Source organism: Sorex fumeus, unplaced genomic scaffold, assembly GCF_029834395.1.
Source record: "Sorex fumeus unplaced genomic scaffold, SorFum_2.1 ptg000177l, whole genome shotgun sequence".
NCBI classification, from domain to species: Eukaryota; Metazoa; Chordata; class Mammalia; order Eulipotyphla; family Soricidae; genus Sorex; species Sorex fumeus.
In genome coordinates, this window is record NW_026606234.1 from 1,497,850 (window position 1) to 1,524,141 (window position 26,292).

Below are 26,292 nucleotides of genomic sequence, written 5' to 3' on the forward strand. Positions count from 1 at the left end.
TGAACTCGCGGCCGAGCACCCGGGAACCGCCGGGGGAGGTGTGGTTAGACCGAGGGCCCTGTGGTGAGCCCTGTGCGGGCCACAGAAACTCGGAGGAAGAGGCGAGTCGACGGGAGGAGCGGAGCAGCACGTGGGGAAGGGCCCAGTGAACACCGAGCCCCTTCGCCCAGGGCCAGAGCGAGGGCCGGGGTGTCCACTGTGAGGGTCCCTCTGCCACGAGCCCCAAGTCATCCTGACCGGGAAACGCTGCCTACTCTCCCGCTCTGGGAAACTTGCCGAGGGGCACATCCCGCGTCCTGACGGCCAGCAGGGAGGTCGGGCGAGAGGTCGCTAGACTGGAGTGTCGCGTGTCCAGGGCTGCGTGGGTGCCGGCTTGTGGGTAACCTGTCCTGGATACTGGCCCGGGTCACAGGCTGCAAGGGATGTGCTGGAACAGGCTGGTGACACCCGCCCTCACTCCGTGACTGTGGCCGACTGGCCGTTCCCGCAAGACCCAGCTGCCCCCGCAGACTCCCCTGGCCTGCAGTTCCTCTGCACGGACTCCCAGAGCCGTTTCTTTCGGATTGTCCAGTGCCGTGAGCCAGAGAGCCCGGACACGGGCCATGGCAGCCTCCATCCATACTGAGGGAACATCAGCCCAGGGCTCCCTCCACGCTCGCACCCGGCACCCACAATGTGTCCTGGGGCCCACCTGACCCCTGTCGGGGCGGCTGCAATGCCGGGGATGCTGGGCAGGACGCCGCCCCCCATGTGGGCCTGGTGTTAGCGCTCCCGTGGGGTCCAAGCACCGGCCTCTCAAACTCTGGCAAGGAAGGCGCGTCATGGTGGGGCCCCGTGGATGCAGGGACCCTGCTGGGCCCACTCGGCCAGCGCCAGGGAAACGGCTGGAGGACTCGGGCGTTGCCACAGCGCCACCTTGTGGCGGACTCGTGGCTCTGCAGACCTGAAGGCGCCTCTAGAGGGGCTGGGGGGGGGGGCGGCAGGGGGCGCAGCGGGTGCAAACAAGCCGGGACGCAGCCCCTGTCGACACACTGCTCAGGGGAGAGTGCTCTGCCCATCCTAGCCATCGCCCTGCCCAGCCCCCAGCCCCAGGCCCGGGGACCCTAACTCACTGGCCATGGTCCAGCCACGCACGCCCCATGTCATGCCCCTCACCTCACACACTCCCCCCCACACCCCACACCCCCCCACACACCCCATACACACCCCACACCCCACACCCCACACCCACACACAGCCGACACACCCTGCACACACCCCCTCCACACAGTCCACACCCCACACCTACACCCTGCACATACACCCATACCCCACATACACAACACTACACCCAACTCCACACCCCATACACACCCCATACACACACCCACACCTACACCCAGCCCCACACAATCCCCCCGCCCCCCCACACCCCATACCCCACACCCAACCCCACTCCCCAGCTCCTCAGACGCTCCATTCTTCCCCGTGAGCGTTTCCTGCTCCCCTGCAAGAGCGTGTCCCTCTGCATTGCAGGCCCCTCGCCGGCCGTCCCAGCCAGCCCATGAGCCCGCTCGCCTGTTCGGGCACTCTTCCTGGGTGAGTGCTCCCCTCCTTGGGTGCTCCCTGCACTTGGGTGTTCCCTGGTCCAGCTGCTCCCTTGCTCAGGTGCTCCCCTGGCTTGGTGCTCCCTTGGTTAAGGTGCTCCCTGGGCTTGGTGCTCCCTTAGTTAAGGTGCTCCCTGGGCTTGGCGCTCCCTTGGTTAAGGTGCTCCCTGGGCTTGGTGCTCCCTTGGTTAAGGTGCTCCCCGGGCTTGGTGCTCCCTTGGTTAAGGGTGCTTGGTGCTCCCTGAGCCCAGATGCTCCCCGGCCTGCATTCTTGGCCCAGGTCTTCCCCTGGCACCATGCTCCCGCCTCAAGTGCTCGCCAGATCAGCTGTGCTCCTTCAGGCACCCTCCCTTGGAAAGCTGAGGTTCCCAGGTGTGTCCCGGGATCCTGAGGAGCAGACAGGCCCTCAGGGGTCAAGCTTTCTCCGTTGTTTCTTCTTCGGGTCAAGGAATAAGGGTTCTCAGCGTGCGCTGTGTCCTGGGGCTCCGTGCGGCCTCTTCTCCCGCCGTCTCCGTTGGTCCTTCGTGTCTCCAGAGACAGCACAGTCGCAGGACTCACGTATGTCTGGGCGTCGCTTATCATGAGACAGAACAGCCCACAAACAGTGAAGCCGAATGTCGAAGGCGTCTCACTTGGCTGATCCCACTGGGCCTCTGTCCCTCAGCTGCCCAGACAGCGCTGCTGGCCGAGATGGCCGAGAGCCTGGCACGGCTCTGCACAGGGGCCAGCGCCCGCCCGAGGTGCTAAACCCAAATTAAAACCACTTGAAAATAGAATTCTCGAAGTTTCACCTCTTAAAGCGATGCGATTCCCCTCACGGGAATCACAGCTGTGAGAGCGAGCATCCGTGCCCCCAACTCCTGCCACCGTGTACCGCCACGCGGGTTCTCTGCTCAGAGGCCGGTGCTCCGTCTTCAGTGACGGTGGAACAGTCGGACGTGGAAGAAATCCCGGGAGTCCCGGCTCCACACAGAGCCAGTGGGGGAGGAAGAAGCGGGTCACGGGCATGGGGCCTGGGGGAGCATCAGGTCACGTGACACAGGGCGTATGTGCGTGTGTGCACACATGTGTGTGTGTGCGAGAGTGTGTGTGTGCATACGTATGTGCGTGTGTGCATGCGTGTGTGTGACTGTGTGTGTGCTTGTGTGTATGTGACTGTGAGTGAATGTGTGTGCGTGCGTGTGTGTGTGAGTGCGTGTGTGTGCATGCATGTGTGAGTGTGTGTGTGTGAGTGGAAGAGGGAGAGGGAGAGAGCTGGCAAGCGTGTCAGACTATGTGCCACACTGTGGCAGAAGCAGCATCCGGGTCACACGGTCCCGCTGCCCCTGCCTGTCGGGATCAGGGCTCCTGAGTCCGTGTCCGTGAGGGCCACCCGCTAGCCTGGGATGGGGACCATTCCAACAGGCCCATCCAGGCCCACACATGACCCACCCCCACAGGTGTGTCCCGATGTCGGGGTCCTGGCCAGTCGACCCTGGCACACTGGAGTACGATCCCCTGTCACCGGACTTACTCCCTAATAGGGGAGCGAGTGGGCATGGGAGAAGCTTCGGCCCTGGCCCTCTGCACCCCCGCGGACTCGCGCCGCCCCCGAGAAAGAACCACGCAGAGGGGGGAGGGCTGGTGGTCAATCAGCAATCCGTTTATTAGCGCTCACACGGGGGTTTTGTACATATATTCCAGGGGCAATCCACGGGTATCACGATTTCCTCCTCAGGCTTAGTACAGATGTTAGTTAGTGATTTACATCTCCCGCTCTCGGCGGGTGTATCAGTTCAGGCAGATGGGAACTGTCACATCCCTCATCCTTCCAGAGTGCCCACATGTGTGGAATGCCGCCGGGGCAAGCCCTTGGGCCCCTGTAAACAGGGCCGGTTCTTGCTTCCAGGGGCAGGGGGTTGGTCAAAGTCTCAGGCCGGCTATTGAGACCCCAACAGCCCTCAAACCTGGCTTTGGGTCCATCCCTGCGGTTCAGACCCCGCGGCGGGACCCGCACTGGCCAGGAGTGCCCGGAGCCTGGGCCTGGCCTCCCCGGGACACTGGCCTTCCGCCGGCCGCCCATCCATCCCTCCATCACTCCCCGCGCCTGCTCTCCCAAGCGTCTGGGCAGCGGTGGGCATCACCTCCCCCCTCCCTGTCATCCTCCCCCTTTTCCCTCCCTCTCTCCGTCCTCCCCTCCTCAGACCCTGCCTGCTGTCCCCGGGGCGTTGTCTGGTGGGCGCTCTGCTCTGCCCAGGCCTCACCCACCCCACAGAGGGCACAGCTGGTTCTGCCTGACTCTCCTTGCTGCGTTTGGGAAATAAAATGGACGCGGGGGGAGGAGGGCGCAGGCCCTGGGCAGGTGTCCCAGGCCACTGCCGGCAGCTTCTTCTCCAGGTACGAGTCTCCCCCCCACCCCGCTCGAGAGTCTGGCCCCTGCTGCCCTTCTGAGTCCAGCATTGCTGACCAGCCCTGCGTGTACCGAGCCTGGACGTGGCGACAGTCTCATGCCCTGCCACGCCAGCAGAGACTGCTCATGGGGCCCACAGGTCAGCACTGCTGGGGCCTTCCAGAACCAGAATACCTGGGACTCCTCTGCGGGCGGTGGCCAGGAGGGGTGCCTCCGGGTGCGTCCATGCCACTGGCCACCGGCTTGGGACCGGGCACCCTTCCCCACTGCACCTGCAAACTCGGGGTCAACTCCCTTTGCTTCAGAGTATGGGTCTCCCCAGGGCCCTCGGCCCCCCCCCCTCCCCAGCAGTCTGCCCTGCTCAGCCATTCGGCCCCAGGGCTGTGCAGATTCCTCCTGTCCACCTGCGGCCCTCCTCGCCCACGCAGCTGAGCAGCTGCTCCTGTCTGTGGCCCCATATGGCCCCACACTCCCCCGCCAGGGGTCATTCTGGGGACTGTCTCAGACCCACCTGCCCCCAGCCTGGCGCACACAGGGCCGGGCACCAACTTCATGAGAAATGTCCCAGGAGGGGGGTCACTGGGAAGGTCTGGGCCCAGCCCGGCGGGCAACACCCCTTAGCGAAAGGAGGAGGAACAGGTCCCCGCGCTAGTTCAGGAACAAAACAAAACAACCCTAAATAGGAGAGAGAGCGCTATTAATAGCCTGCAGATAGTAACAGGAAAAAATGTTTCCTGGGAGAAGAGGCTGCTACAAATGTATCAGTGCCTGTATTTTTACATGAATCAAAGTTTTGCTGCCATTCAGGGTGGCTTAATTGTCGCCTGTTAAAATGTAGCAGCTGAGTCCAGGGTGTTTCATCTACAGATTCCCTGAGCATCAAGGGAGGGGAGTGGGGATCGCAGGGCGGTCAGGGTGGGCTGGGGGCCACACCCAAGTGCCTGGGCACGTCCCCACGCCCTGCTCCGGGCCAGGGGCTGGCTCCGGAGGGGGACGGGCAGGCAGCTTCCCCAGGACCGAGGCACGGCTGGCAGGGAGCAGAGGCTCGCTGGGCGCACGGAGCCAGGGTGAGCCCACGCCTGCGTCCCTGAACGAGCCGCGGGACCAGTGACTCAGAAGGGAGGGCGCGTGTCCCGCCTGTTCCCTCCCGAAGGCACAGCCACATGGCTCTTCGGAGGACATTTCCGCACAGCGGTATCTGCCACTCCGGAGCCTGAGTGACAAGCGCAGCTGCCGTGGCGCTCGCCCGTGCCAGGGAACAGACAGGCCCGATCAGCGCTCACGCACTCGGCCCACGCCATGGAGCCATGTTCCCTGGCCCGAGAACAGGAGCCAGCCCGACGGGAAACAGCCACGAGATGCGAGGCCACGGGACGCGAGGCCACGGCCCTGGGGCTCGGGGGCCAGTGAGGACAGTGGGAGAGTATGCATGTGACTATGAGCGAGTGTGTGTGTGAGTGTGCATGTGATTGTGTGTGTGTAACTGTGTGCATGTGCTAGTGTGGCTGTACGGGAGTGTGCACGTGTGCATGTGTGTGACTATGAGCGGGTGTGTGTGAATGTGCACGTGACTGTGTGTGCGACTGGGTGTGCATGTGTTAGTGTGGCCAGATGGGAGTTTGCATGTGTGACCGATCATGTGTACATGTGCCTGTGCTGCAGGTGTGGGTGTGAGGGAGAATGTGTATACATGTAACTGGGAGCGTGTGTATGTGACTGTGTAAGTGTGAGTGTGAGCATGGTGTGTGACTGAGCATGGGAGTGTCTGACAGTGTATGAAGCACACGCACGTGTGCATGACTGAACATGTGTAGCTGTGCGTGAGCACGCGACCATGTGTGGCACTGACAGGATGCACTTGGCTCTGAGTGGAGCTGAGGGCAGCCTCACCTGCGGGCTCTGCTCTCACTCTGGGCCAGAGCAGTGGCTCCCACTAGCCACACCGTCACAGACTGCCACGGTCACCCAGGGACACAGGAGCTCAGACCCGGACAGTGGCAGACGAGAGGGCCGGGATGGGGGCTGCAGTTCCCCGTGGGGGGGTGGGGGGGAGTGAGCACAGACCCGGGACAGTGGCCGAGCAGAGGTGTCCGAGCACAGGGCCGGGCTGGGCGCTGCAGGGACACTCAGCACAGCCGCTGTGCAGCTGAGGTGAGAGCTTCCCTGGCCAGTTCCAGGGGGCTACACAAGACCCGTTCCCTCAGACCCTCCAGCCGGCACCCACCAGGCCTAAGGAGGAAAGTGGGGGGGGGGGGGGCGGTCCGCTGAGGATCCCGGGGCTTTGTCTGCAGGTGCACGCGGGGGAGGCTGAGCTGCAGACCCGAGCCCGGCGTCCGCCCAGCGCAGAGGTCGAGGCGCCCCGGGGAAGCGACCCCCTCGGCCCGGCGGGGGGGGGGGTTCTCCGGGGCAGCCCGCAGGAACAGCGCGTGCGTCTGCGGGAAACGGAAGCCGCGGGCGGGGCACAGATGCCCCCAGGCTGCATCTGCGCAGGGACCCCCGCCCCGGAGAGGCCGCCCGCGCGCCCGGCCTCCCCACGCGTCCCCTGCGCGCGCCCGCCCGGGACCCGCCTCCTCGCGGGAGCCCGACCCGCCCCGGTCCGGCCCGAGCCGACCCTCCCGCCCCGGGGACTCCGGGCCAGGCAGGCAGCCAGCCGGGGGCGGGGCGGGGGGGCGGGGCCCGGTGGGCGTGGCCTGACCGGGAGGAGGCGGGCCTGGAGGGGCGTGGCTGCGAAGGGGCGGGGACTGATCGGGCCACGCCCCGGGAGGTGCGGCAGAGCGGGGCCGGGGCCGGCTGCGCACCTCGGGGGCGTGGCCAGGAGGGGGCGTGGCCAGGCGGGCCGCTCACCTCGGGGGCGGGGCCAGGCGGGCCGCTCACCTCGGGGGCGGGGCCAGGCGGGGCGGGGCCAGGCGGGCGGCTCACCTCGGGGGCGGGGCCGGCGAGGGCCGCTCACCTCGGGGGCGGGGCCGGCGCGGCGGGGGCGGGGCCGGCGCGGGCCCCGGCTCGGGCTCGGGCGCGGCGCGGGCGCAGGTCGCGGGGCCGCGGCGGGCGGCGGGCGGCGGGCGGGCGGGCGCGCGTGCGGCGGCCCCATGGCGCTGGCCCTGTCCCCCGGGGAGTGCGGCTACATCCGCACGGTGCTGGGCCAGCAGATCCTGGGCCAGCTGGACAGCTCGAGCCTGGCGCTGCCGTCCGAGGCGCGGCTGCAGCAGGCGGGCGGGCCGGCGCGGAGCCTGCGCGTGCAGGAGCAGGTGCAGCAGACGCTGGCGCGGCGCGGGCGCGGCGGGGCCGGTGAGTGCGGGCGCACCTGTTGCACCTGCGCGCGGGGCGGGGCGGGGCGGGGCGGGACTCGGCGGGGGCCCGCCGGCCCGGGCCCCCCGCCGCGGCCGTGCCTCTCCGGGGCTTCCCGCACCGGCCGCGGGGGACGGGGCGAGGGGGGCGCGGAGGGGGCCCAGCCCCCACCCCGCCCCGGGCCTGGGGCCCTGGGGCCCTGGAGCCCTGGAGCCGTGCCCCGAGGCCAGCGCCGGGTCTCTGGGTCTCGCTGACCCGACGCAGCAGCGGGACGCGCCGCCCCGGGGCCTTCTCGCGAGCCCACGCGTGTTCTCTGCGGGGTTCCCTCTGCACGTGTGTGCGCCCCGGACCCACCCTGGGTCTGGCTGGCTGCAGGGCAAGGGGTCTGGGCGTGCGAAGGAGCCACGGGGAGCACAAGGTGCTCTGGGCACACTGAGGTGGTCGCGCGCAGGAGTCTGGGACCTGCGTGTGCACGCTAAGACCACCGCCTGCAGGAGTCGGGGGTCTGCGTGTGGAGCTGGGGGTCTGCTTGCAGGAGCCGGGGGTCTGCAGCACACTGAGGCGGCTGCGTGTGGAATCGGATGTCTGGCCCCGGGGAGGTCGGGCTCTGAGGCTCCCTAGGTGAGGAAGGGTCTGGACTATGTCAGTGGCACCGGCCGGCTGCGCGGCGGTCTGAGATAAGCCTGTGCCCTGCTGCTCGCAGACCACGGCTCCCCAGACTCCAAAGTGCTGCCCAGCCCCGGCCCCGTGGGACGGGCTCGGGGACTGTAATGCTCTGTCCAGCGAGCAGGTCAGGGAAGAGCATTGTCCTGTGGCTTCCTGGTTAGTCTCACACCTGACCCGGAACAGAATTGTGGACAAGTTTGGATGGCCCTGCACTCCCAAGGCAGTGTGTGTGTGTGTGTGTGTGTGTGTGTGTGTGTGTGTCTGCGTCTGTAAGTCTGTGTGTGTGTCTGCCTGTGTCTGAGTGTCTGTGTGAATGTATGTGTGTGAGTGTGAATCTGTGTGTCTGTGTGTGTACATGTGAGTCTCTGTATCTATATGTGTGTGAGTGTGTGACTGTGTGTGTGAGTATATACATTGTGTGAGTCTGTGTGTGTGTGCGTGTGTGTCCTCGCCTGCCTGAAGTCTGGAATTGTTGGCATACCTGGGCCGGGAGGTGGCAGATAGCCTGGGGCTGTGGAGATAAGGGGCTCAGCACCCGTAAATCCCCTGTCAGGCGGGCGCTTCTTCCCCACTCCCGAATGCCAGAGGACAGGTGCGGCGGTGCTCTGTGAGTTGCTCTGACCGGCTGTTCTTCTGGACTGCGCTCAACGCTTTCAAGTGGCCGCTGCCCCTCTGGGTCGGGGCAGAGCACAGCGTGACTCTGGGCTGTGGGGCTCGCACACTTCCCCTTTCAGAGGCTGGCGGGGACCTGCACTCCGTGTGTGCCACTCTCTGTGAAAGTGCTCAGTGTCTGGCCCGGCCCTCGCCCCGCATAGAGCCCCCATTTAAAATTGTCGCAATTGATGTTCCCAAAAGTGAGGAGACTCTGGTGAGAGTGCGGCTCCCTGGAGCCCTGCCAGTCAGAACCGAGGCACTGCGCTCGTGGGGAGCCCGGGCCAAGCTGTTCCCGCAGCTGTGGTGTGGGGGGGAGGCGCTGGGGACGGGCTCAGGGTGGGAGAGCCACGTGGCGTGGAAGCGGTCCAGTGTCCGAGACGAGAGATCCATTAGCCTGTCGGGGAGGAATCCCAGGAATGCAGTGACCGGCCGCTGAGCCGACACAGGCAGGTGGGGGGAGGGGGCGCTGCCCTGGGTGCCGGGCGAGTGTGTCCACTCCCCGCCCCTTCCGCCACCCGCTCCCCCCGCCCCCGGGGCTGCAGCTGGGGAGCAGATGGAGTCAGGAGAGTGAAGTCTGCACTCGCGTGTGCTGATGTGTGCGTGTGTGCACGTGTGTGTGTCCGCTCGCCAACCCGTGTGTTTGAGAAGTCTCTGGCTACAGTCAGAGGAAGAAGAATGTTGACACAATGGAGCTCTCCAAGGCCGCAGTCCGCCTCTGCTGCTGCTGCGTCAGCCGTGGGCTCGGGCCTGCGTGTGGCCCTTATCGCTGCCCTTTGCCCGGGTCCCATCGTGGGACAGGCCGCTCCCTCGGCGTGAGGGACATGCTGTCACGGTGCCCTCCGCGCCGGGCTTATCGCCGGCCGTGGTTTCCTCACAGGTTCTCTCGGGGAGACGAATGTCTTCACCTTCAGACACGCTCACGCGGCCTTTATTCCCAGGACGTCCAAGTGCCAGTCGGCCGGGGCCGCTCGTTTTCTTGCCAAGAGGCGGGCACATTCGCGCGGCCTCCCGTGACGTGTGAGAACAGGCCGCTCGCGCCCGGGCCCTGCGCCAAGAGCGTGGTTGGGACGGACTCGGCGGGTCAGGCCCTTCGGCGCGCTCCCGGCTGGCGTGCGGGGCTCCCGGGACGCGGTGCTGAGGCGGGCGGGGCCCACTGCTCGGTGGGTGGCGGTGGCCCCCACTCGGCGCGGCTGGGGAGAAGCCGGGGTCCCGGGAACGCAGCTCTGCGTTGGGGTGAGCCCAGGGCCCTGGCCCCGGGCGAGAGGTCTCGAAATGGCACCCCAGCCACACTCACACTCACACCCACACCCACACCTACACCTTCACTCACATTCACATCCGTACCCACACTCACACCCACACCCACACTCACACCCACACTCATGCCCATACCCACACATACCCACACCCACGCCCACACCAACACCCACACCCACATTCACACCAACACCCATACTCACACCCACACCCACACGTACACCCACACCCACACTCACGCCAACACCCAAACCCAGCTCACACTCACACCCACACTCACATTCACACCCACACTCATGCCCACACCCACACTCATGCCCATACCCACACATACCCACACATACCCACACCCACACCCACACCCACATTCACACCAGCATCCATACTCACACCCACACCCACACTCACGCCAACACCCAAACCCAGCACACACTCACACCCACACTCACATTCACACCCACACTCATACCCACACCCACACTCACACCAACATCCACACTCACACCAAAACCCAAACCCACACTCACACTCATACCCACACTCATGCCCATGCCCACACATACCCACACCCACACCCACATTCACACCAACACTCACACTAACACCAAACACTCACACCAATACCCACACCCACATTCACACCAACACCCACACTCACACCAATACCCGCACTCATGCCAATACCCACACTCACACCCATGGCCATGCTCACACCACACTCACACCCGCACCACTCATGTTCACACCCACAGCCACACCCTGACTCATGCCCTGACCCATGCCCCATCCACATGGGGAGCTCATTTCAGCAGTGCAGGCAGGGGGGCCATGAGTGCCTGGTGGCAGGGCAGGGAGCCCGGCCCTGTGCTCCCCCCGCTGTCCCTCCCCCTGAAACACCCCCCACCCCACACACACCGCTGCGCTTTCCTGCTGTTATCTCGCCAGCCGCATTCCGCGCCCTCCCCTGGGCGCCTGTGACTTCTCAGACCCCAGCGGGCCCCCAGCTCAGGGGCTGCAGGTTCCTGAGGAGGGGGAGGAGAGCTGGGGTCTGAGATCGCAGGGGCCCTGCGGGGACGAGGTGCCTACGGGGCACAGAGCAGACTGGCGCTTTGGCAGCGTCTGCCGGTTGCCCGGTTCCTGGGGCGGCCGTGGGCGGGCAGAGCTGCCTGTCCAGACTCAGCCGCACCTGCTGTGCCCTGCCCTGCTCAGGGGAGATCAGGGAGGAGGGAAAGGGTGGGGCGCGAGGCCACCAGGTTTCCGGCAGCCTCCGTTCCCAGGGGCCCCACGGCCAGGCTCTCCCCAGCAGCAGGGCCCCTGGGGCAGACCCCAGCACCCCGGTCGGCCGTCCACAGTCCTCTCAGAAGAGACGCCCCCAAACTTCCAGCAGTGTCTCACTCCCTCTGCCCCTCAAGTTTCTGGGAGGACGGAGGAAGCAGGACTCGTTCCTGCCAGCCTCCATGGAGCTGTCGAGAGAGAGTTCTGGGGCCAGAGGGAGGACGGGGAAGGCACCTGCTTTGCTCACACCTGACCCGGGTTCAAGCCCCACCCATAAGCCCCCCAGAGCCCCACCGAGTGTGATCCTGAGCTCGGAGCCAGGAGTAACTGCTGAACATAACCAGCTGCCCCCCACCCCCACGAAGAAAAAGCAAGAACCAGTTACAGACAGATCTCCCCCACGGACGCAGGGCCACGCATCCTAGCAGAGAGCCGGACCCAACAACAGAGCTGAAGCGTCGTGACTGCGAGCCAGTCGGCTCCACTCAGAGACGCAGCACGCACAAACCAGTTCACACAACATGCCCGGTCAGCAGTGGGAAACAGAGAAATCACGATCCCATCAACAGAGGCAGGAAGGACCCAGCACCCACTCGTGATGAGGCCCCTCCAGGAAACGGGATGAAGGAAAGTCCCCCAGACACAGATGCCATTTACAGCAAAAGTCAATATTGACTGAGTGCAGGAGTGGCCCAGGGAAGTTAGAGATGAGAGAGGTGCGGTTCTCACATTGCCGAAACCCTCCCTTGCTGCCCCACCTTGGTCAGAGCCCCTCATAAAAAAGTCAGCTGGAAGGGAAGTGGGAAGAGCTTTACCAAAGAGTGAATCACTGTGCAGTTCCAAGAGGTTCATTGGTTTCCTCAGTCTAATGAGAAATTCTCATGAGACAATTCTCAGTGTGAGGGGACAGTCCTCACTGGGAGTGGATGGTCCTCAGTGTGAGGGGCAGTCCTCAGTGTGAGAAGTTCCTTAGTGTGAGGAGATAGTCCCGTGTGTGAAGGGATGGTCTTCAGTGGGAGACTATCTTATCTCACTGCGGGGTTCCCAGTGTGGGAACAGTCCTCTGTTAGGAGCCTCAGTGTGTAGAGGTGGTCTTCAGTGTATGGGCACATCGCTCAATGTAATTAGGTGATCCTCAGTGTGAGGGGACAGTTGTCAGTGTGAGAAGACTACTCAGTGTCAGGAGATGGTCCTCACTGCGAGGGGATGGATCGCAGATCCTCCAGTGTGAGGAAACAGTCCTCAGTGTTAGATGATCCTCAGTGTGAAGGGACTATCCTCGGTGTGAGGGGACAGTCGTCAGTGTGAGGAGTCGGTCATCAGTGTAAGGGGATGGGGGGATAGTGCTCAGTGTAAGGGGTGGTCATCAGTGTGATGAAAAGGTCCTCGGTATGGTCCTCCGTGTGAGAGACGATCCTTCGTGTAAGGAGATGGTCCTTATTGTGAGGGGATGGTTCTCAGTGTGAGAGGATGGTCCTCAGTGTGAGGAGATGTCCCTCGGTGAGACAAGATGGTCCTCTGTGTGAGACCTGGTCTGCATTGTGAAGGGACGATCCTCAGTGTGAGAAAATGGTGTTAGTGGAAGGGATTAATCCTGGGCATAAGGGACTATCACAGTGTAAGGATTCGGTCCTCAGTGTATGGGGACAGTCCTCAGTATAAGGGGTGACCCTCAGTGTGATGAGGTGGCCCTCAGTTTGTGGGGACTCTCCTAGGGTAAGGAGGTGGTCATCAGTGGGAGACGATGGTCATCAGTGTGGAGACAGTCGTCTGTGTGAAGAGGCAATCGTCATTGTGAGGGGAAAGTCCTCAGTGTGAGGGGACAGCCATTCGTTTGAGGAGACAGAACTCTGTGTGGGGGAGAGATCATCTTCAGTTTGCAGAGACGGTCGTCAGCATGAAGGATGTCCTCAATATAAGGAGCCTCAGTGTGAGAAAACAGTTTTTGGTGTGAGACTATGATCCTCAATGAGAGGGGACTGTCTTCAGTAGGAGGGGACGTCTACAGTGTGAGCAGTCACTCCTCGGTGGAAGGAGACGGTCATCAGTGTGAGGATTCATTCGTCATTGGGAGGGGAAAGTCCTCGGTGTGGGGGGGTGGTCCTGAGTGTGAGGGGACAGTCGTCAGTTTGAGGAGACAGTCCTCTGTGTGAGGGGAAAATCCTCGGTGTGTGGGGACAGTCCTCGGTGTGTGGGATGTCCTAGTGTAAGGAGCCTGAACGTGAGAGAGGAAGTGGTTCTCGGTGAGAGAAGATGGTCGCCAATGTGAGGGGACTGTCTTAGAGTGAGGGAATGGTCACAGTGTGAGCGGGCTGTCCTCGTGTGAGGAAAGAATCCTCAGTGTGCTGCCACCGTCCCCAATGTGAAGCTGGTCCTCGGGGCGAGAGACTGGTCCTCAGTCGGCGGGGACAATACTCGGTGTGAGGAGATGGTCCTCAGTGTTCGCGGACCGTCCTCTGTGTCAGGACTGTCCTCATCGCGAGAAGACTGTCCACAGCGTGAGGGGACAGTCCTCCATCTGAGAGGACAGCCCTCGGTGTGCGCCCATGGTCCTCAGTGTGAAGGGCTGGACCGCAGGGCGAGAGGATTGTCCGTAGTGTGAGGGGACAGGCCTCGGTGTGTCGGGACGCGAGGGACAGTCCTGAGTGTCCGGCACCGTGGGGGAGGGGCGCCTTGGGAGGGGAGAGGGCAAGGGGGAGGGGACAGGAGCCCTGCGTGCAGGGGCGAGGACCCCCCACGCCCCCACCCTGCGGCCCGTGGCTCCCGGTGGCTGGATGCAGCCCTGCGCCCTGCTGGGCTGGGAGCCCCCCACTTTGCAGACAGTGTCGGGGGTCCCCGCCTCACCCGGCCCACCCACCACCCACAGGGAGCCTGCACCGGACCAGCAGCGTCCCCGAGTATGTGTACAACCTGCACCTGGTGGATGGCGATGGCGGCGGCTGGCACGTCCCCGGACCCCGCGTCTACGACACACCCAAGGTGAGGCGGGCAGGCAGTGGGGTGCGGGGTGCTCCCGGGGCCTGGCGGGAGTTGGGGTCCTCGGGGCCAGCGAGGTGTGGGGTCCCGGGGCTCGCCTCACCGTGACGCCGTGTTCCCCCCCACAGATGCAGCAGCTGGACCCCTGGGACAGTCACGGCTACCATGGGACGGCCACGTGGGGCTCGGGCCTGGGCTGGCAGCGCCCCGGGGAGGAGCGGGCTTGGCGCCAGCCCCTGCGCCGCCTGGAGGTGTCCCCTGACCGCAGCCCCGAGCGCCCGCCCGGGGAGCCCTGGGGGCCCGTCCGCTACGCGCGCTCCGAGGTCCTGGGCAGCTCGTCGCGCTCGGCCACCTGGCAGCGGCGCCCGTCTCGCCCCGCCTGGGCCCCTGACGGCCCCCCCGGCTTCGCGCTCACCTGCCCGCGGCCCACCACCAGCCGCAGCACCGGGGACCTGCTGGACAAGGAGAACCTGCTGGCCGTGGGGGGCGCGGGCCGCCCGCCGGGGCCGCTGTGCCGCGTCACCCAGAGTCGGGCCGCCCGCGCATCCTGGCGCCAGAGCTCATTCCACAGCGCGCGCTCGCTGCCCGCCACCAGCCCCGGCGACGCGGGGGCCAGGAGGACACACCTGACTGCCGGGCAGGTGGCCGCCGTGGGGGCAGGCCGCGTGCTGCTGGACAGAAGCGCCTTCGTGGGGCCGCAGCTCGGGTGAGTCCCGCACGGAGCCCGGCCGCTGTCCCGTCCCGGCCACTGTCCATCCCGGCCACTGTCCCATCCCAGCCACTGTCCATCCTGGCCATTATCCTGTCCCGGTCACTGTCCATCCTGGCCGTTGTCCCATCCCCGCCGCTGTCCATCCCAGCCGTTGTCCCAGCCCGGCCACTGTCCATCCTGGCCGCTGCCCCGTCCCGGCCACGCTGCCCATCCTGCTGCCCTCTGCACTGCCCGCAGTATCCCTGACCCTGCTGCGGGGACAGGGAGGAGGGCTGGGGGCTGACCAGGCTGGGCTGGGCTTCAGCTGCTGCCCGTCAGCCTCACTTCCTTCCTGTGGGCTAGAGGGCATGTCCTCTGCCACGGGGCAGACACACACACTGACACACATGTGCACCCATAGGCACACACATGCACTCACACTGGCACATACGTACACATACACAGGCACACATGTGCACAAACATGGGCAGACACACTGGCTCACACACGCACACACAGGCACACACAGGCACACACGTGCACACGCACTGGCTGACACGTGCACACACACAGGAACACATATGCACACACACTGGCATACAGGCACACATAAGCACACACGTGCACACACACTGGCTCACACGTGCACACACATTGGCACACACAGGCACACAGACAGGCACATACAAACTCACGCTCACACACAGGCAGACTCACACTTGCTCACTCAGGCAGATTCATGCTCACTCTCACACACAGACTCACACATGTGATTTCTCACATAGGCACACAGACTCACACTCACCCTATACAGCCATGCACCCCAGGCACACCCCCCACCCGCCCCCACACACCCTCTCACACCACACACCCACACACGTGCCTGTTCTCTGGCTGCTCCCGCACACCCGGGGGCCAGGCTGTTCTTGGCCGACTCCAGGAGCCCCTTCTGCAGGGGTGGGCGTAGGGAGCGTGGAGGTCAGTGCGGGCCCATCTGGTCTCGTGTCCTTGGAGCCCCTCCCGGCCTCTGCCCTGCACAGCCGCCCTGGCCTCTGCGTCTCCCGGCTCAGCCGTGGCTGAGGTGACATGTCGCTGGTTTTAGTGCCTGTGGTACTGAGGTACCAGGCCACAGTGGCAGGTCCTAGCGGCTCCGTGGACAGCCAGACCCTTGGTGCACCCATCAGGACGTGGCATGGACCACCCCGTGGCAGCAGAGAGGGGCAGGAGCCCACCCCGCCTCTTGGCTATGGCCGGGTCACCGAGCGGGTCGGCTGCCGGGGAGGGGTGCTGAGTGTGTCCGTCTCTCCAGGAGTGGGGGGGACGTGGAGATGACCCTGGAGCGCGCCGTGGGCATGCTGGACGCCGACTGCCCGCCCAGCCGCCTGTCAGCCGCCGCCACCTTCATCCAGCACGAGAGTTTCCAGAAGGCCGAGGCGCGGAGGAAGGTGAGTGCCCGCCCCTAGGGCAGCGGCCACTTGTCCCTTCTGCAGGAAACCTGCTTCCTTGGGAGCGATAGCACAGCGGGGAGGGCGTTGGCCTTGCACGTGGCTGACCCGTGTTCAATCCCCAGCATCCCAGAGGGTCCCCTGAGCGCCGCTAGGGGTAATTCCTGAGTGCATGAGCCAGGGTTTGGCACCAGGGTTTGACATTGCTGGGTGTGACAAAATAAAAAACCAATAAAAAACAAAACAGCTGCTTCCTTGTGGAAGTCAGCCAGGCGCGGGTGGCATGAGCCTGCGTGCTTGGAGCCGGGGACAGGATGGCGGGTGGAGACGCCCAGGCTCCCTTCTCCTTTCAAAAGTACCTCCGAGGGCCAGAGGGCGAGTCCAGGGTGTCAGGGCAGGCGGGCCTGCTCTTGAGCCCCGCCAGGAGTGAGCCCTGAGCATGCGGGGTGGGGCCCGGCGTCCTCGCCTAACCCACTCGCGGTGCTTGTCTCCGACTTGTTTCCTGAAACGTTCGGCGTGGCCGAGTCCTGCGGCCGGCTCACGTGCGGTTTGTTCCCTCTGCAAGTGTTTGTGTGTCTTCGGGGCTCAGGCAGCCACGGCTTGCCCCCCCCCCCGCACCACCGCCCACTGCCCCGAGTGCCCGCTTCCTACCCCCTCGGCTCTGTGCAGAGTCTGGGGTTTGTCCGCCCTGGACGGTCCCTGCCCGGCCCCTCACCTCCACGGTGGGGGATCCCAGTTGGACCTCCTCACTGACCCCCGGACCCCTTTCCTGTCATGGGCATGGCTGGTCCCGGCTTGGGCCCAGAGCAGGGGTGTCGGGCCGCCCCGGGGCACCCCTCAGGGCCGCAGGGTCCAGGATGGGCGATGGGGCTCAGCTCATGAGGGCTGCGGGGAAGCTGCTTCTGTCGCCAGCTGCCCAGAGGCCCAGGGCACCCACCCGCAGGCTGATGGGCAAGGATCGCCATCCGGTCAGGACAGGACCACCATGGCAGCACGCTGCCAGCACTGGGCTCAGTGCTGGTCGCTGAGACCCATCGTGGGAGTCCTGGCTGCGGATCAGCCTCAGCCTTTCTCTCTCAAAGTGCCGCAGACTTTGTTCTCAGAGTTTGCTTGGTTATTGGGATGGGGGGGGGGGGGGCGCCAGGGCTGACTCCCGGCTCTGTGCTCAGGGCTGACTCCTGGCTCAGCTCAGGGGACCCCCTGGGGTGCCGGGGATCTAAGCAGGGCCGGCCGCATGCTGGGTGAGCGCTGACCACTCACAGTCCTTGTCTGTCTGCCATGGCACAGCTCGATACTGCCCCACGTGTCTCTAAACCACCGTCACCACCAACAGCAGGTGCGCCTGGTTCCCCTCTGACCTCAGGCCCTTGTCACCCACGCGAGCTCCCTCCCAGCCCACCCGACCCCACGGTGCAGCCCCTGGCCTCTGCCGCTCAGATGGCCCTGAAGTCCCTGTCACTGCAGATGAGTGCCGACACGCCGTCTGCCTGCGGGCTTCTGCGTCTGGATTCTTCCGCTCCTCTTAAGTCCTGTGCCGTTCCACGTTGTGTGTGTGTGGGGGGGGCTGTGGTATGTGTGCCCGTTGTGGCGAGTTGCGCATGTGTGTGCTGTGTGCGTGTATGTGTTGTGTGTGCGTATGGTGTGTGCACGTGTGGGGTCGTGTGTGTGTGGTGTTGCAGGTGTGAACATGTGTGGTGAATGTATATGTGCGGTACATGCATCTGTGGTGTGTGTGCATGTTGCGTGTCATGTCATGTGGTGTGAGCGTGTTGTGCACCTGCGGTGCGTGAAGGTGTGTGGACATGTGTGGGTGTATGTGTATAGTGGCGTGTGCATGTTGCGTGTTGTGTGTGAGTTGTGCACGTGTGGTGTGGTATGTGTGGACGTGTGTGTGGTGTATGTGTATGGTGGCGTGTGCATGTCGTGTGTGGTGTGTGGTGTGTGCAGGCTGCACAGACCCTGGCAGGTTCCCGTTTGCCGTTGGTGGACTTTGGAGTCAGCTGCCTCACACAGCTGGCTGCTCTCCCCCGGGGGAGGTGGGCGTGGGAAGCCTTCGTGGCCGGGAGGGGCCGGGAGGGGTCAGTGCACCTGAGTCCTGCCTGCCCACGTGTGACCTTGGCAGTGTCCCCGCCTCCCGGTGGAGCCGAGCACGCACGCTCCCCGCCACCACCTTCCCTGACCCTGGCCGTGCTGCCGGGCCGTGTGCTGGCGTGACGGTCCTGCCCAGCCGTGTGCGTGTGGTCGTCTGCTTCTGTGTTCCCCTGTGGGGCGCCGTGCTTGCCAGTCCCCAAGGCGACGCCATGCAGACGGGGAGCTGCCCCCGGGACTGAGCTGCCGCATCTGCAGGGAGGACGGCCAGGCCGAGCCCCCGGGCCGTGCCTCCAGCCCACCGCAGTGTCCTTGCAGACCCACTGGGCAGTGCTCGGGGTCACTCCTGGCAGGGCGGAGGGACCCGTGGGGGGCGGGGTCGACCCCGGGCTGTGCGCGGGGCGTCCCCTCGCTGGCCGACCTCGTCCTCTCCCTGTTGCTCAGACCTTGTCCACGTCCCGGTCAGGCCGACGGTGGTGGGCTCAGAGCGGACATCGTCCGGCAGGAGATGCTGCTTCTGGGACCCGGGGCCTGGCGGGGTCCCGGTGCGTCACCCGGCCCGGCCGTCGCCCTTCGACCAGTCCTGCTTCCCGCCCCGTCTCCCCCCTCCTCTCACGTCCCGCCCCCCTGCCCCCCCCAGGCGTGTCTGCCTGACCCCGCCCCCGCCCGCAGGTGCACCAGCTCCGTGGCATCCCGCGGCTCCTGCAGCTGCTCCGGGTGCCGAGCGAGGACGTGCAGCGGGCCGTGTGCGGGGCCCTGCGCAACCTGGTGTTCGAGGACAACGACAACAAGCTGGAGGTGGCCGAGCTCAACGGGGTCCCGCGGCTGCTGCACGTGCTGCGGCTGACGGGGGACCTGGAGACCAAGAAGCAGATCACAGGTGCCGCTCCCCCCACCCGCGCTCCCCGCCCCTGCCTGCCGCCCTCCTCACCCCTGCAGCACTCCCCACCCCTGCCAGCTCTCCTCACCCCTGCCTGCCCTCCTCCCACTCGCTCTCCTCACCCCTGCCTCTCTCCTCCTCACCCCTGCTCTTCTCACTCCTCCAGTTCTCCCCACCCCTGCCTGCTCTCCTCACCCTGCCCTCCTCCTCACCCCTGCCTGCTCTCTTCCTCACCCCTGCTCTTCTCACTCCTGCCAGCTCTCCCAACCCCTACCAGCTCTCCCCACCCCTGCCTGCTCTCCCCACCCTGCTGTACTGGCGGGGAGTGCTCACCCTCCAGCTGGGCCCTGCCCTGTGTCCCCTCACAGAGCCAGCTGGCCCCTGTCAGTGAGTGGACACCAGAGTCCATCCTGTGGCCACTGTCCCCACTTCACTGTGCCAGAGAGCAGAGGGGACAGTGTGCTGCCATCAGACACTGACCGGGACAAAGCTCCTCCCCAGGGGAGTGGACCCCCAAAGCCAGGGCTGAGAGGGTGACCACGGAGGCTGAGGGGGCCTCTGGGCGCACTTCAGTGGGGACCGGCAGGTGACTCCTGACCCCGGGCTTCCCCTCCGCCCGCTCCCCGAGGGAGTGACCTCTGGCTGGGCCTGGTCAGGGCAGTGACCCACACACGTGCATGTGTGTGTCGATGTGTGTTTGTGTGTGTGTGAATGTGTTTGTGTGTGTAAATTGTGTATGTGTGTGTAGATGTGTGCATGTGCGTGTGTGTGCCTAGACACGTGTGCACGTGTGTCTGAGTTGCCGGCCCTGTCTGAGCGCCACCCCCCACCCCCGCCAGGTCTGCTGTGGAACCTGTCGTCCAGTGACCGGCTGAAGCACCTGCTGGTGTCCGAGGCTCTGGCCACCCTGACCGAGAGCGTGGTGGTGCCCTTCTCGGGCTGGCCCGAGGGCGACTACCCCAAGGCCAACGGGCTGCTGGACCTGGACATCTTCTACAACGTCACGGGCTGCCTGAGGTGAGCTCCGCCTGCTGGTGTGCCCGGGGCCCTCGGGGGCTCGGGAGGGGGGACACCGCCACCCCTGAGCCCTGAGACCGATGGTGACCGCTCCGTCCCGCGGGGATACCCCGGCCCCTGTCCATGGTAGGGCCGAGAGCTGTGTGTGGCCTGGTGTGGCTCACAGGCGTCTGCCTGCTGCAGCCCCAGGGGCACCGTCCTGAGCAGGGCCACAGGTCAGCTGCACTCCAGTGTGAGGGACCCCCGCGGGATGCCCCTGGTGGGACAAGGGGTCCTGGGATCATGGAGGACACAGGGGAGGTGCACAGGGCTTGGGAGGCCCCGGGGGCTCACATGGGGGCCACAGGGGTCATGGCAGGTCATGGGGGCACATGGGCTATGTCGGGCTCAGTGGACATGGGGTCCGGCGGGGCTGCAGCCCTGGGCCTGCTCTTGGCTCTTCTCTCAGGCTGCAGGGGATGGGGTAGTGGCCCAGGGAGGTCCCAGCCCAGCCTCAGATACCTATGCGGGGGACCAGGCAGGAGCCCCAGGCCAGTGGCAGCACCGGAAGACACCCCAGGGAGGTCCAGGGCTGCACAGGGCCGGGCAGGGCAGGGCCAGGCGAGGGGAGCGAGGATGGTTGTGTCTGACCGCGCCTGTGGGTGGCCGCTCCCCGGGGCCCCGCATGCACCGGGTCCTCACGGCTCTGTGGCCCCTGCAGGCTCCGGGGCTCCCATGTGCAGTTCCATGGTGACCCCGAGCAGCTGCAAGTCTGAGGGCCTGGTGCGCTGAGGACACGGGACCCTCTGTGGGCGTGACTCAGAGCTTCCCGGCAGCTGCCCCCGGGTGGGTCGTCCCACTGATGTGAGGGGTGACCTGGATTAACCGTGTCTCGGCACCTGAGCCCGAAGCTGTGCCCATCCCAAGTAGTCTGGCCAGGCACCGAAGGACACGGCTGGTGGGTCAGCGCAGAGCAGCCATGACAGGACAGGACCTGAGCATGGTGGTGGCCACACGCGTGGTTAAGGGAGCTCCGTGGCTCGGCCGAGAGGCGTGAGTGGACGCCCGCGAGCAGGGCCACTGCAGGGCCAAGACGGAGGATGAGGCGGGTGCTAGGTCCGGCACACGTTCCAGAGCCCGAGAGGTGCAGTGGCGCCTGCGGGCATGCCCTGTGGGGGCCCGTCTCCAGGCGTCCCCGGCGGAGTGGCCACCCGAGCCAGGCAGTGGGGTCTGCTCCTTGGCCAGGGCAGGTCCCTATCGGTCAGGGCAGTGCTTTGCCGGCTTTGCTGGCCCGAAGGCCTGTGGTCACTTCCTGCCTAGGTCCTCACCAGACACTTCCATGGGCTCAGCGGGGCCACATGACCCCTGGCAGCCTCTCGCAGGGAAGCACAGTGGGCAGGGCACTGGCCTTGCACACACCCAGCCCACATTCAGCCCCAGCACCCTGAGGGTCCCTGAGCCCCCAGGAGTGATCCTGAGTGCCACGGGCGGGTTCGGAAGTAAAGAAAGATCTCGTGGGAGTTCTGGTGCCCACACCGTGGTGTGTGTGTGTGTGTGTGTGTGTGTGTGTGCGTGAACATGTGTGTGTGCATGTGTGTGAGAGAGACAGAAAGACAGAAAGGTGGACAGAGACAGAAAAAGTATGTGTGTATGTGTGTGCGTGTGTACAAGTGTGTGTGCGTGTGTATGTGTGCATGCGTGTGAGTGTATGTGTGTGCGTGTATGTGTGTGTGCACGCGTGTGCATGTGTACATGTGTGTGTTAGTGTATGTGTGCGTGTGTGCGTGTGTGTGTGCCTGTGTGTGGAGTCAGCACAGTGAGAGCCGGGCTGTGTTGGGCCAGGGCCCTAGAACCGGCCATCCTGCACACAGCATCTTGGTCCCGACCCTCCGGGTCACAGTGGCCACATCCGGCCGTGGTCAGACCCCGGACAAGGCCTCTGAGCTCGTGTTCTAGAATTTCCATGCGGGTGCCATGTTGGGGGCTCCAAAGGGCAGAGCTGCCGGGGCCCAGGGCAAGCGAGCACTGTTGGGGGAGCCGGGGGGAGGTTTCAGGGCACGTGCCCTCGGCCGCCTCGCGGGGACGTTCCCTGCCACCCTCCAGCTCGGCTCTCCCTCACGTCGGAGGGCTGAGGTCAGCCAGGCGCCGCCAGGCCCCCGCACCCGCCCGCCCCTGCTCCTCCATCCGCTGAACACACAGACGGGGGCGCGTGGGTGAGGACGCGGGCTAAAGAACCGGCTCGTTCTCCCTGGTAGCGGACCAGCGTTTCTCCCGGCGGGAACACGGGTCTGAAGACAGGCAGAGCTCCCGAGCGCACGCTCACGCGATTTTCCTCTAGGGAGCAACGTGGGCCAGTCCTCCACCAAGGGAGAGGGCCGGGCTTCTCGAGGGGCCGCCTGGGGTCAGGGGTGGGGTCACGGTGGGTCGCTGCGGGCGTGGGGCGAGGGCCGCGGGCCAGGACCGGCCGGGGGCTGGGCGCAGCCACACGGGTCTGCGGGAGCGGCGTTTCCAGAAACACAGGGACAGCCGCGGCTCCAGCTGGAACCTCGGGGTCTGTGAATGCTTTAAGCGTGCGCTGTTTGGCAAGCCGGCAGCCGTGCGTGGGCGCCGTGAATAATGGATCGGCTCCGCTTCCGGCACACGCTCGTGGGCACGGCCGCGGCGGGGACGCTGGCCTCCCTGCAGGACCGCGGAGAGACAGATGCCTCGAAGCGGCCGGGGGCCGAGCGTTCTTGCAGCCGTGCAGACGTGGGACGGCGGCTTCCTCCGCTCCCCGGGACCCGCGGGTGCCGGCACCAGAAACGGGGCTCCGAGGAACAGCGGGGGGGTGCTGGACTGGGGTGCCCTCCCCTCACTCGCCCCCACCTCAGAAACCAGCAGGGAGTCAGGAGTGTCCAGGGCTTCCTCAGCACACGAGGGGCCTGTCTCCCTCCTCCATGGCCGCTGGCACCCTGCCCCCCGGGTCCTGGAAGGTCCTTTCCAGGAGCAGAGGCGGGGGACCTGGGGGCCACGGAACCTTCCCGCCGACTGCAGGGCCCGTCTCTGAGCCCACACAGCTCCCTCAGCGGGCAGTGGGGACCCCCGTGTTCCCCCCTCCCCTGGGGCCCAAGCAGCCCCCCTCCTGTCCCGGCTGTCACCACTCTGGGAAGCCGCGTGGTCAGTGGGTCCTTGGACTCTGCAGGGAGGCTGAGGAGACCCCCCAGCCCAGCCCAGCCTGACCCACGCTGCCCTGGCCCCTTCTGAGCGGCCCCTGAGGAGGCGGACGCCTGGCCCTGCGCCCTGGGCCTGAATCGGAGTCGGGTGGAGCGAGTGCGAGGCCCCCGCGGGCATCTCTCAGGCCTCTGCACTTGTGGCTCTCTGGGTCACGGGGTTGTCGCTCTGTGGATGGGGTTGGGGGAGCTGGGCCGGCCCCGCGGGGCTCCTGCCCCGACCCTGAAGACACCAGGTGGGGCCACAAGCACAAAGCGAGGTTCTGACGTTTCCCGTTCAGGAAGGAGCTGGCGGGAGGCGTGAAAGCAGCCGCGAGGACCCCCGAGTCCCCCCATGTCGGGCCGTGCCGCAAGTGACTGCGAGGGCCCCTGGCTCTGGTTGCCCCATGTGCCCTGCGGCTGGAGGGCCTCTGACCCGGGCTCCTATTTTTGGGCGCTGAGTAAGGCGGGAAGCACGCGCCGTTTTCTGTCAGCCGCACCTCCGGGGGGCAGCGCCCGATAAGCCCCTTCCAGCCTGGAGAGCGCCGCGGCCCCAGAATAAACGCCTGACCCGTGCAGGCATGCGGGCGGCGGGCGGGGACGCCCACGCGGCACGGCTCCAGCAGCAGCTGGAAAGGTCGGAGGGTCGCGGGGGACGTGTTGCCCAGGTCCACAGGCAGAGGGACGGCGTGGCCACGCCTGCCCCCGCCCAGGAGGCGCCCACCCGCCTCGCCACCCTGAGTGGCCACGCGTGTTGCAGCCTCGCCACACTGCAGCGGGATCTGTCCTGGGGCCGGAGGAGCTGCTGTTTGCTCAGGGTTCGAGGGATCGTTTCTTGGGGAGAAACGCAGCAGAATGGGCTCATTTGCAGTTCATCAGCCAAGTCACCATCTGCCGCACAGCAGCTTGTTGGGCTCTGAAGACACGCGAGGGGAAAGGGACTCTGAGAACCCAGACTCTCAGGAGGGGGGTTGTCAGTCTCAGGAGGGGGTCAGAGACGGCACCGGCAGTCGGACACAGCCGGCCGGACTCCATCCCCGGCCATGCCAGGGGCGAGCCCTGAGTGCCGTCCCAGATAAGCGCTGAGCAGGGTCAGGGAGGGAGGGGCCGTGTCAGCCAAGCAGCCCAGAGTCACTGGTGCCGCCGAGGCTGGTGGTGTCTCTCCTGAGCTGTCTTCCCTGGGGCCGTGGCTGTGGCTGCCGGTGGCCGAAGTTCCCACCTGCCCTGCGACCTACGATGTGATCAGTCACTGTGATCTTCCTGCATGATCACGTGTGCTGGGTCATCGATGGCTGTGACCGGCAGGTTGCTGAGTCATCATACTGATGGCTGTGATTGGCAGGTGTGCTGAGTTATTGATTACCGAAGGCGGGGATTGGCAGCTTGCGGAGTCATTAATACAGAAGAATGGGAGCAAGACAAGACTCTGCTCAAGCTCCAGATTCATTTCTCCCAAGCTGGCTTTTTATGATTGATTACATGAGGAAGTGGGCAAAATGGGGAATTCACAAAGCATGCAGAGATTCAGCGAATCAGGGTGTGAGCCCTAACGGCGGGCTCATGACAGTTATCTTGGGCGGAGCTCAGAAACTTACACAATGTATTTAGCATTTTTCCAAGAAGAGATTAGTTCTAAATTGCAGATCAGGCTGTACTGACATTTTCGCTCCTGGCAGCTGTGATTGGCAGGCGTGTTGAGTCATCATACCGATGGCTGTGATCCGCGGGTGTGCTGAGTAATTGATTATCGATGGCTGTGATCGGGGGGTGTGCTGAGTTATTGATTACCGATGACTGTGATCGGCGGGTGTGCTGAGTTATTGATTACCGATGACTGTGATCGGCAGGCATGCTGAGTAATTAATTATCGATAGCTGTGATCGGCGGGTGTGCTGAGTTATTGATTACCGATGGCTGTGATCGGGGGTGTGCTGAGTTATTGATTATCGATAGCTGTGATCGGGGGGTGTGCTGAGTTATTGATTACCGATGGCTGTGATCAGCGGGTGTCCTGAGTTATTGATTACCGATGGCTGTGATCGGGGGTGTGCTGAGTTATTGATTATCGATAGCTGTGATCGGGGGGTGTGCTGAGTTATTGATTACCGATGGCTGTGATCAGCGGGTATCCTGAGTTATTGATTACCGATGGCTGTGATCGGCGGGTGTGCTGAGTTATTGATTATCGATAGCTGTGATCGGGGGGTGTGCTGAGTTATTGATTACCGATGGCTGTGATCAGCGGGTGTCCTGAGTTATTGATTACCGATGGCTGTGATCGGCGGGTGTGCTGAGTTATTGATTACCGATGGCTGTGATCGGGGGTGTGCTGAGTTATTGATTATTGATAGCTGTGATCGGGGGGTGTGCTGAGTTATTGATTACCGATGGCTGTGATCGGGGGGTGTCCTGAGTTATTGATTACCGATGGCTGTGATCGGCGGGTGTGCTGAGTTATTGATTACCGATGGCTGTGATCGGGGGGTGTACTGAGTTACTGATTATCGATGGCTGTGATCGGGGGGTGTGCTGAGTTATTGATTACCAATAGCTGTGATCGGCAGGTGTGCCGAGTCATCCATACCGATGGCTGTGGTCGCTCACAGTGATCCATCACCGTGTCAGATCCACCCCTACTTTTGCCAGATGTGCTCTCTGAGCGGGCCGGGTGCTGTGTCCGTCCCTGGTCCCTCTGGTCTTTGTGCTGGGGCCCCTTGTTCGGGCTTAGCGTGGGCAGACGTGGGGCGCCTTGTTTGAGGATGGCGGCAGCTGTGGCCACGATGGCTGTTCCCGCGACTGTTCGTTCAGGGGGGCCCCTGGTGGCTCCTCGTCCTGCAGCTGACGTGGCCTGACCATGGGACGGCTCTCCCGGCTCTGGCCTCACCAGGCCTGAGAGTCGCAGAGGTGGCTGAGGTG

At 64.8% G+C, this 26,292-nt stretch overlaps 1 protein-coding gene across 3 annotated transcripts in view; it reads left to right on the top strand.

Moving 5' to 3' along the window:
* Nucleotides 1–7,020: 7,020 nt before the first annotated feature.
* The window catches only part of PKP2 (plakophilin 2), a 219,915-nt gene continuing 200,643 nt past the window's right edge, over nucleotides 7,021–26,292 (top strand). For all 3 annotated transcript variants that reach the window (XM_056107786.1, XM_056107785.1, XM_056107787.1), the window contains exons 1-6: nucleotides 7,021–7,260; nucleotides 13,979–14,091; nucleotides 14,217–14,794; nucleotides 16,089–16,224; nucleotides 18,985–19,192; nucleotides 20,032–20,209. In XM_056107786.1, the coding sequence (XP_055963761.1) occupies nucleotides 7,062–7,260; nucleotides 13,979–14,091; nucleotides 14,217–14,794; nucleotides 16,089–16,224; nucleotides 18,985–19,192; nucleotides 20,032–20,209 (1,412 nt within the window). In that variant the 5' untranslated portion in view covers nucleotides 7,021–7,061. The remainder of the gene's footprint in view (nucleotides 7,261–13,978; nucleotides 14,092–14,216; nucleotides 14,795–16,088; nucleotides 16,225–18,984; nucleotides 19,193–20,031; nucleotides 20,210–26,292) is intronic.